We start from the raw sequence: 9,568 nt of genomic DNA, 5'->3' as shown, positions 1-9,568 counted from the left end.
CATCATTGAGAAGATTTTTACGTTTCATGTGGTAGGTCACGCTGTTTCCCTGTGTCATTTCCTCGGTGCTTTGGTCCGTGGCCTGACATTCTTCTGTTTATTTAGCAGACGTTGATTGAGACGTGGAAGTTGTGGGAGTGACAGAAGTGTGTAATTTTAATACAGTGTCGTAGAGCCACAGTAGAGACGTTTGTATGTAGATGGAATGGGGAAAAGCTTCATAACGGGTCACATTTTAGCCGAAGAGGAGAGGGGATCCCTCTCGCCAGGTAGACCGTGTGTGAAGAGAGGCTTAATGGGACACACTGGAGTCTGGGATGGAGCAAGGAGGCCTGCAGCTAGTGCACGTGGGGCAAGTCCTGGGAAATGAGGGGGAGATCTGACTGAGAGGAATTATACCTGTGCTGGGCCCTCCCCTCCCCTATCTTTGGGCTAATCTGTGGAATTTTGTTTTAGCCATAAGGGAGGGGGAGCCAGCGGTGGATTTGATACAGCTTAATGACATGATCGGAAATGTGTTTTGAAAGGCAGATTGACAGTCCCGTCACCAGGTAGAAGATGAATTATAGGGTGGATGCTGGAGGCAGGTAGGTGGATTTGAAGGCATTGTGGTTGCAGTGTTCAAGCAAGAGATGAGTTCCCATTGTATGATGTCCCCGGTAGGAAATTTCCAAAATAGGCAAATCCACAGAGACAGAAAGTAGGGTTGGTGGTTTCTGGGAGCTGGGAGGAGGAGGATGGAGGGGTGCCTATAACGGGCATAGGCTTTCTTTTTGGGGTGAGGAAAATATCCTGGAATCAGATAGTAGTGATGATCATCGTGCAACCTTGTGACTGTACTGCTGAAAACCACCAAATTGTAGAGTTGTAGGTGGTGAATTCGATGGCATGTGACTTACTTACGAGTTTAAAGGGAGGGAGATGTGAAGAGCTCCCCAGTCGGTCAGAAACAGCATAAGGAAGGCTGAGTTGGGGTGCGAGAAACTCAGCGGTAGAGGATTGGCAGTGCTTGGAACCTGGATATTGGCAATGCCCAAGATGAAAGAGAGACTGCTTCTGAAGCTTCTAATTTGTAGGAGTGAATTGATAGGGAAAGAAATTCTGGAAAAAGCAAGTTTGCAGAGACGTAAGAAGACGTTTAATGAGTCGTGGGAAATGTTTGAATCAAAGCGAGCACTTAAAAGGAAAGGCCCAGATCGCAGGAGAGACTATGGGGCAGAACAGAGACGCGAGTGCATGGGAGCGGAGTGAGGCAGCTGATAGAGAGGGTATCTCTTCCCCCCGCACCCCCTTTGAATGGTCGTGTCCCATCTGCCCCTTAACCCCAAAGCTGGTGGAGGTCAGTGTTGTTTGTAAATGAAGCTGAATCTTTCTGTTACTTTTCAGGCAGAGGCAAGGCTGGCAGCAAAACGGGCCGCTCGGGCAGAAGCGAGAGACATACGCATGAGAGAACTGGAGCGACAACAGAAAGAGGTAATTTGGGGGTGATCCTCGTTTCCTCATTTCATGCCAGTGTCAAAGAAATCAATGCTTGGCTGATTCCTTTCCTTTCCTTTCCTTCCTTCCTTCCTTCCTTCCTTCCTTCCTTCCTTCCTTCCTTCCTTCCTTCCTCCCCCTCTACTCCCCTCCCCTCCCCTTCCTTTTCTCTCTCTCCCTTTCTTTCTTTCTTTCTTTCTTTCTTTCTTTCTTTCTTTCTTTCTTTCTTTCTTTCTTTCCAGAGTTATTTATTTATTTATTTATTTATTTATTTATTTATTTATTGGCTAGTTTCCTTCTGATGGAGTATATCTGGGTCATGTTGAAACACTGGGAATAGTTTGACCTGATGTGTGTATTTTAACAAGCCATTCTGTGTCAGCAAATTAAATGCAATCTTCCTTTAAATAATAACAGCAAACACCTATACAGCTCTTGCTATGTACATTGTAATAAGTTGTTACGGTATGAAAAGTGCTTTACTTATATCAGGGAGAATCAGCTTAGAGGAGACAAAGTTATTTACTATAGTCCTAATTGTCCTAGAGTTTTGGTTAATTGTATAATGATATCTACATAGTAAAACACTGTGAAGTCATTCAACCTTGTAGTTGTTAAGCATATTTAACAATGGAGGAAAGTATTCATGTAAGAAAATTAAAAAAAAAAAACAAAAACAAACGCAGCTGTAAGACTGACTGGTAGGACTTCCATCGTGTGTTACAAAAACTAGTATCCATATATAGGGTCAAAAACTACTAGAAAGAAATGATTACTATCAATACTTCGGTTTGTCAGTGGTGGAATTGATTGGTTTTGTTTTCTTCTTAATGCTTTTCTATAGTTCATAAATTTGAATATACCTTTATCAGAAAGAAAAGCAAAAAAAAAAATCATAGAAATTGGGCTTCTTTAAAATGAAACAAATATTCTTTTTTTTTTTTTTTTTTTTTTTTTTTTTTTTTTTTTTTTTTTTTTTTAGTCCTCCCATTCTGAGATTGACCTGGCTCTGAAAATTCACATAAAAAATACTTTGGATGCCATATTGGTATAAAGGGGAAAACACCTGCAGAGTAGTATTCAACACTTTATTTTTTTTTTAAATTTTTTTTTTTTTTCAACGTTTATTTATTTTTGAGACAGAGAGAGACAGAGCATGAACGGGGGAGGGGCAGAGAGAGAGGGAGACACAGAATCGGAAACAGGCTCCAGGCTCCGAGCCATCAGCCCAGAGCCCGACGCGGGGCTCGAACTCCCGGACCGCGAGATCGTGACCTGGCTGAAGTCGGACGCTCAACCGACTGCGCCACCCAGGCGCCCCACAACACTTTATTTTGATATTGGTGGTGGATCTTCCGCTAATGGTTTACAGAGGACTGTGTAGACTTTATTCACAAACTCAAAAACTGTTGATACATACGCTGCTTTTAACTTCATATATAGTTTCAAATATTGAATGCAGGTCTTGGCTTAAGATGAAAATGTTGCAGTGCATTATAGGAAATTATAGGGAGATTGTTACTAAGCATAAGTGCCATTTCCTCTGAACTACAGAGGGCCGTATATCTCTTCCTTATTGAACACAGTTAACTTAGTGATTTTCTGTATTTTGAATGTGTAGCTTATGTCGAGCTAATGATCACTGCCCCTCAGGGAAGATGTATATGATTGATTGAAGACTTTTGAGAGCATGCAGTATGTTGGAAACTTCAGTTTATGAAACTTTTGTATTTGTAGCACTGTCATTATTCCTTTGACCGGAAATGGGGACAGATTCACAAGTGGCTGGTAGGCCAGGATTGCCTGTCCGCATGTTGTGATCGGTTGCTGAAATAACACAATCTTGAAGTAAAACATTGACTAATCGTTTGCCAAGTAGGAGTGTTTGGCATGTTTGAACCTAAAGGTCAGAGAGAGTCTCTTCTGGCTGTAGTGGACCAAACGTGTACTTAGAGTCCACCCGTTTTCTCTCGTAGTCTAGCCTCACACTTGTGTCATGAGTGCTCTTGACCAAGGAAGACTAAGTAAATGGATGTGTTTTCTTCCTCTGTGTTTGTTCTTGTCTCCCTCAAGTTCGTCCTTCCTTCTTTACTTCTCTCCTTCCCCCCTCCTCTCCCCGCTATCTCCTTCCCTCTCCCCCTTTCTTTCTCTTTTTTTTAAAAAACGCTAGGCAGAAATGTCCTCATTGAGAGATGGTGGCCCAAGTCATTCTTTAATTTTCTGTGGAAATTACTCTTATGTTTTCAGTTCTCTCAGCTCCTTTTGGAGTCTTCTCTACCACCGTTCCCAATGTTTTAGTTACAGGAGCAAATTGTGAACCAGTAGAATATTCGTACTTAGGAAGCATTCCTAAATTTGAGCTTTTTTCAGTGTTGTAACTTCCCCAACTGTCTCCTCCTGCAGAGCTTCTTAACCCAGGACGTGAACAGGCTTGGGAGAGGAGCAGGAAACCTGAAAATCTGCAGAGTGTTGAATACATGGATATTTTTAATGAAATGTCCACAGGTGTTAACGATCACCAGATTCTCAAGGGAATCTTTGACCCCTAAAGGGTTAGGAACCACTAATTGCTGTTAAACAAGACATTTTTTATCAGCAAATTCCTTCTGTAGCGGTATTTTGAAGTACATCTGGAATTAAAATATTTATGACTGTATTGATCTACAGATTTGAAACTTTATCACACTTCTCATGATATTTTAGAAAGGAGAGAAAGATGATGTTTGGTTACTTAAAATTAAGTGAGTTCTCATGTATGTGTTTGTTACTTTGGAATGGAATCTGCCTTTGTTACTAAAGCTAGCCTAATTGGTTTTATTTAAAGTGTCTTCTGCATGAAACTGGGTTATCTTACTGATAATGCATTAGGAACATTTTGTGTGACTCAAGGACATCACTTTTGCTTGCAAATTTTCCATGGAAATATTAGCTTAATTTTTTAAAATTACATATTATAATTCTAAAATTAAGTTGTCTGATTTTATTAGGGCAGACCGACAAACACATGAAAGAAGAAAAGCCTATATTAAAAGTCTAATATTTGATTCTTATATTCAAAGGCCGTGAAGATAAACATATTTTTTTTTTTTTTATCTCTGTGAAATGTGTGCAGTTCAGGCAATGAATGCACTAGACTGTCACAGAAGGGGGAGTGTTTTTGGGTTTGGAGGCTTAGAATGTAAATGGTGACTAACTCAAGTCCTGAATGATAGCTGGGACTTGCAGAGAACATGGGGTTTAGTTTCAGAGGGGAACAGTGATCACTTAACCCCTTCGGACACTTGCTTTTACTCTTTTCAAACTAATTTTTCCTTTCACTTCTCACCTTAGCTCTGTCTCTCTGACTGCTTTCTGTTTGTGAACCTATAGAAGTTGGCATGTAATAGTCACTATATAAAATATAAAGAATAATAAATGTATAATAAACCAAACATATACAAAAAGTAGGATTGTCTGTTATCAGAAGGAAAAATCCTCCCGTGTTAGAAATTTCTCCTAATTTTAACACTGTGTGTGTGTGTGTGTGTGTGTGTGTGTGTGCGTGCGCGTGCGTGTGTGGGATGTTGGGAAGTGAACAGGGAAAGCGAGGGCACAGGGCTCAGGAAGGATGCTAACTCTGAGTACGCCTCCGTATGCCAGTGCTGTGTGAGTGCTTTCACATATGTCAGCATTTCTCACGATAGGAGAGGTAACCACCATCTCCATTTTCTGGGTCGGGTGACGAAGGATTGGTGAAGTCAGCAACTTGCTCAGCCACTGGCAGAGCCAGAATTCAAGGGTTGGGGAGAGCACCACGTCTGCCAGTGGGTTGGGAGGTGAAAGGACCAAGCTGAAAGGGCCTCGGTCTTTGGGGGCCTCCAGATAGTCCTAGCGTGTGGCCAGGGTTTCCGTTTGTAAACTGGGCGTCTCCATCAGGAGCATGTTGGTGACCTGGAAGAGAACGTGCCATTTCTGAGGTTTCCTAATTTGAAACTGAGGGAGTGGCTCTAGCCTTGACTTAAATATTACTTGTTGACAGAGAACATGGCCAGGTCTCCTCACGGGGTTGTGGTCTTCTTTCTTAATAAAATCACTTCACCCCCTCATCAGGTGAACTTTTAAAAACAGGCTACATTTCATTTCCACTAATTTAATTTAAATGTATCAAAACGATTTTCCAGAAAGCCTTGAACAAATATATATGCATCTTTGCAGGCATTGCCCTATTTTTGCCACCTTGGATCCTTTATGCTACTAAGGACTTCCAGGACAATAAAAATGGATTGTTTCCCAGATGGTGGAAGAGAAGGATAGTCAGCCCTGTAGTTGGTACATAGAAACACAGGGTGCCAAATTTTTTTTTTCTCTTGGCCCCTGGTGCTATTAATTCAGGAAAAGCCAATTGACAATTTAAAATACTGTTCTAGAAATATGGGAGAAGTGAAGCTGGTTGTTCTTCCAGAGAAGGAGAAATCTCTCAGTAAAAGCCAGACTACCTGGCCATTTTCTTTATGCTCTTATTATATAATCAGTGTGAATTTAGCCAGGAAAGGATGGTCTCTTTATGGTTCAGTGGTCTACTGAGTCAGAATATCCGAATGCTAGTCCCAGCTTTCTGTCTTTGTAGATTCCTACTTAATCTTTTTGAGCTGTGATTTCCTTTACTTTAAAACGAAGGGATCAGACTATATAATCTCTCAGGACCTTTCTAGCACTTAAAAGTAATTCTAGGGTTGGTGCTAGGGTCTTTTATATAAGGGTTTCCTTCTCTTTCTCTCATATTTGCCACTGTGCAGAAGTATTCAAAGTCAATAATTTACAACAACTTAAATGCCTGCCTTTTTATACAAAAGTAGTGCTACATGGCAGCCTCTTAAAATATGTGCTTTGTGTCTTTTTTGGTGTAATAAAAATCAGCTTAAGCTTGCCTTACTATTTATACAGTCACCACTAGCCGTATGTGGATAATTAGATTAAAAATAAAAATTTCATTCATCAGTTGCACTTCTAGCATTTCAGGTGGTCAGTAGCCACATGTGGCCAGTGGCTACCATATTAGCACGAAGAGAACATTTCCATTTTATCACAAAGTTCTGGTGGACAGGGCTGGCTTAAGGTGTAGTTTATGACTGGAATAAACTATATTCTCTCACTTCATGTTAACTGGCCTGTATGGGTTTACATGTTATTCTGTAGTCTTCTAAGGTCTTTTTAGGCCATTTTTTCCCAAATGGGATTAGAAAGAAAGGCTGTGTAAGGTATTCTTATTAAGAATTATTTTTATAGTAGTATAATTAAAAATAAGTATGAATTCATCTGTCTTTACTGCATCTCTGATGGGCTGTGCTATTTTTAGAGGTAGGTTTTAAAAAAGTGCTCTTGTGTGGCAGGTGGAATGAAAATAAAGGGTAAAGAAAGGGAAGCAAAAGTAATATAAAAACAGGGAGGGGGACAAAACATAAGAGACTGAAATATAGAGAACAAACAGAAGGTTGCTGGGGAGTTGTGGGGCGGGGGGAGGGGCTAAATGGGCATTTAGGAATCTACTCCTGAAATCATTGTTGGACTATATGCTAACTAACTTGGATGGAAATTTAAAAATAAATAAATTATATTAAAACAAATAAAGAGTAAAGGGAAGATTGAACATTAAACTATGTATGTTGCCCTGGTACCCCAAAGAAGACTGGGAAGGGGCATGTAGAATTAACTTGCTTGTGTAGTACAAGGTTCTTTAAAGCTAACTAGCCCAGAACTGGTTACCACTTAATAAACTGTACCTACTCTTCTGGGTTTATGCACATGCCCCACAAAACTTTTGGGTTTATAACCTGATAATCAAGGGAAGGGAAGAAACTTGCTTGTTTTCTTGCAGATTGCGTGTGTCTATTATATAAGAAAAATGTAAATCAGTGGTGAACTCCCGAAAGTTCAGAACACCCTGTTGGATATTGAATCATTGAATCATACTGGTGCTTACAAGCAGACTTCTCAACAGATTTGGTCACATGCATTAATGTACAAGGCAGATGACAACCAGGAGGTTTTTTTTGAAGGAGACCGAAAGCTCATGACCGAAATACGGCATTGTGGTGTGTCTGTTGAGTTACTGTCTCTGTATTTGAAATGAATGCTCAGACATAGCAACATCTGTGTGTTCTGTGCAGTGATCTTGCTGCAGTGCCATGTGTTGAAGTATTGATTCATTTCGGAAAAGACAGTGTTAATTAGCTCTGAACCCAGTTGGACAGCTGTGTGTAGATTCTTAGTCAATGCAAATTACTTTAACACTTTGGACTTTGAAATTCTGAAAGATCAGAAGTTCCTTACTGTTTCAGTTGATTAGATTCTAGGACTAGTCATTTGATTTCACAGACGCAGGCAGGGCTTAATGCTCCAGTGCTAATAGCTGACTGTGGAAAAGTTTAGAATTGCATTTTGATTTAATCAGCTGTTAGGCTGTGGTCATGGTTGTTGTTTTGTTTTGCTTTGCTTTGTTTTTACCGTCTTCATAAAGCATGACTCTTGAGTTAACTTTACCAACTCTAAAATATTTATTTAGTTTCTTCTAATTAAAAGTAGCTTTTCATGTTGACAACGCACATTTCGTTATTCTTTTCTGAGTGGTGCGAGAAAACAGGAAGAAATTCTTTTCTGTGAACACAGAATTGTGACCTAGATTTTTTTAGGTCCTTAAACTATCTCTGTATTAAACATTTCTTCCTGCCTTGCATAAATGAACATTCACAATGAGAAAAAAAATAGATAAAAGTCTACTTTTAATGCTGAACTCAATTTGTTCATTAAGTACACTTGCTTATTTTTATCTTGGTGTATACTGTGCTCTTATGGTCATATATAGATTACATTCTACGAGTGGTCAGACATACATACACTTATTAAAATAAAAACATTTCCAAGATTATTTCTACTTTCTTTTTGCCCGAAGCATGTGCCTGCTCCAAACCCAGCTGCTGAAGCTGAGTTGTCCATACCTGCCTGCTATGAGAAGGATGCTGCTGTGCTCTTACCTTAACCGACTGCTCTTTGCTCAGTTGCTGTGATAGACAAAGACCAGCCTCCGTTCAGCGATTAACTCTCCATGTGCTTTCTCCTTTCCCAGGAAGATTCCGAAAGGGCCCGGTATTCCCACCGGTCCAGTCATCGTCGACCTTCTCTGGTTTGTAATAACCGATAAGCTTGCCCCTGATACTTTTCCTCATTGCCTTCATGCAGTCACCCTGAAACTTACGCTCTGTTTGTTTCTGTTCTTATCAGGGAGTTGAGGATGCACTGTCCATTCGAAGTCTTGGCAGCCACAGGGTTGGTATTTTAAGTTGTTTGCGCTGTGATAGCAGCTTCTGCGTGTGAGCCTTCTGCAGCATTGTTGCCCGAACAATCTGACAGTGTTCGTATAGTCCTTTGCCTTTAAAAAAAGAAAAAACAAAATATTGGCAAAGTCCTTCCATTGGCAAGTGATACTTTCTCTAAATCATTGCTATAATCAATCTAAATCAATTCTAAAATCATGAATATTTTAATCTATTAACATATATATTTACTATTTTTCTATAAAAGGACCTTTGATTTTGGAAAATTATCACAAAATAGTAAGGTTGACTTTTATGGGATGACATCTGTGTGGTTCAACTTGCAAATTTTCCTACTTTCATATTTTTTTTTAAAAAGCAGTTTATTAAATGGGTTAATTGCTTTGGGGCTTGGTTGACTAATTATAGTTTTATTACATACAAAAATTGAGCTACTGATTTGAAAAATTCCCTGCTTAATCATATTTATAGTAATTACCATACTTCAACATTTTGATTAACAGTTTGTAGTATGCTTCAGCTTCTTAGCATACATTGCTGTAAATCAAGATAAATGGGAGTTTGTTCATTAAAGGCTTGTATATTGTGTCAAGACACGGATCTCTTTTTAAAGAATTGTGCTTTAAACCTTAAAGCAATGCTTTTAATTTATGTATTGGTAAGATTGTATGTATGTTATATGTAGATTTTTCATCAGTAAAATGATCTTTCATGTTGAGGTCTATATTGGTTAACTTTCCCTAAGTCTAGTTTTCTTCCTATCTTGTGTAATATATAAAAGT

The 9,568-nt window shown here is 39.4% G+C and overlaps 1 protein-coding gene across 24 annotated transcripts in view; it reads left to right on the top strand.

Moving 5' to 3' along the window:
- LRRFIP2 (LRR binding FLII interacting protein 2) overlaps positions 1–9,568 on the top strand; it is a 107,545-nt gene that overhangs the window by 36,786 nt on the left and 61,191 nt on the right. For 17 of the 24 annotated variants that reach the window (XM_086720401.1, XM_086720400.1, XM_086720416.1 and 14 more), the window contains 4 exons: positions 1,387–1,473; positions 3,214–3,264; positions 8,579–8,635; positions 8,734–8,778. In XM_086720401.1, coding sequence (XP_086576527.1) covers positions 1,387–1,473; positions 3,214–3,264; positions 8,579–8,635; positions 8,734–8,778 — 240 coding nt within the window. The remainder of the gene's footprint in view (positions 1–1,386; positions 1,474–3,213; positions 3,265–8,578; positions 8,636–8,733; positions 8,779–9,568) is intronic. The other 7 variants (XM_086720421.1, XM_086720419.1, XM_086720417.1 and 4 more) reach the window with 2 other exon arrangements.

Source organism: Puma concolor, chromosome C2 (genome assembly GCF_028749965.1).
Source record: "Puma concolor isolate L17-30 chromosome C2, mPumCon1.1.hap2, whole genome shotgun sequence".
Taxonomy (NCBI): Eukaryota; Metazoa; Chordata; class Mammalia; order Carnivora; family Felidae; genus Puma; species Puma concolor.
This window is presented reverse-complemented; position numbering and strand designations above follow the sequence as displayed.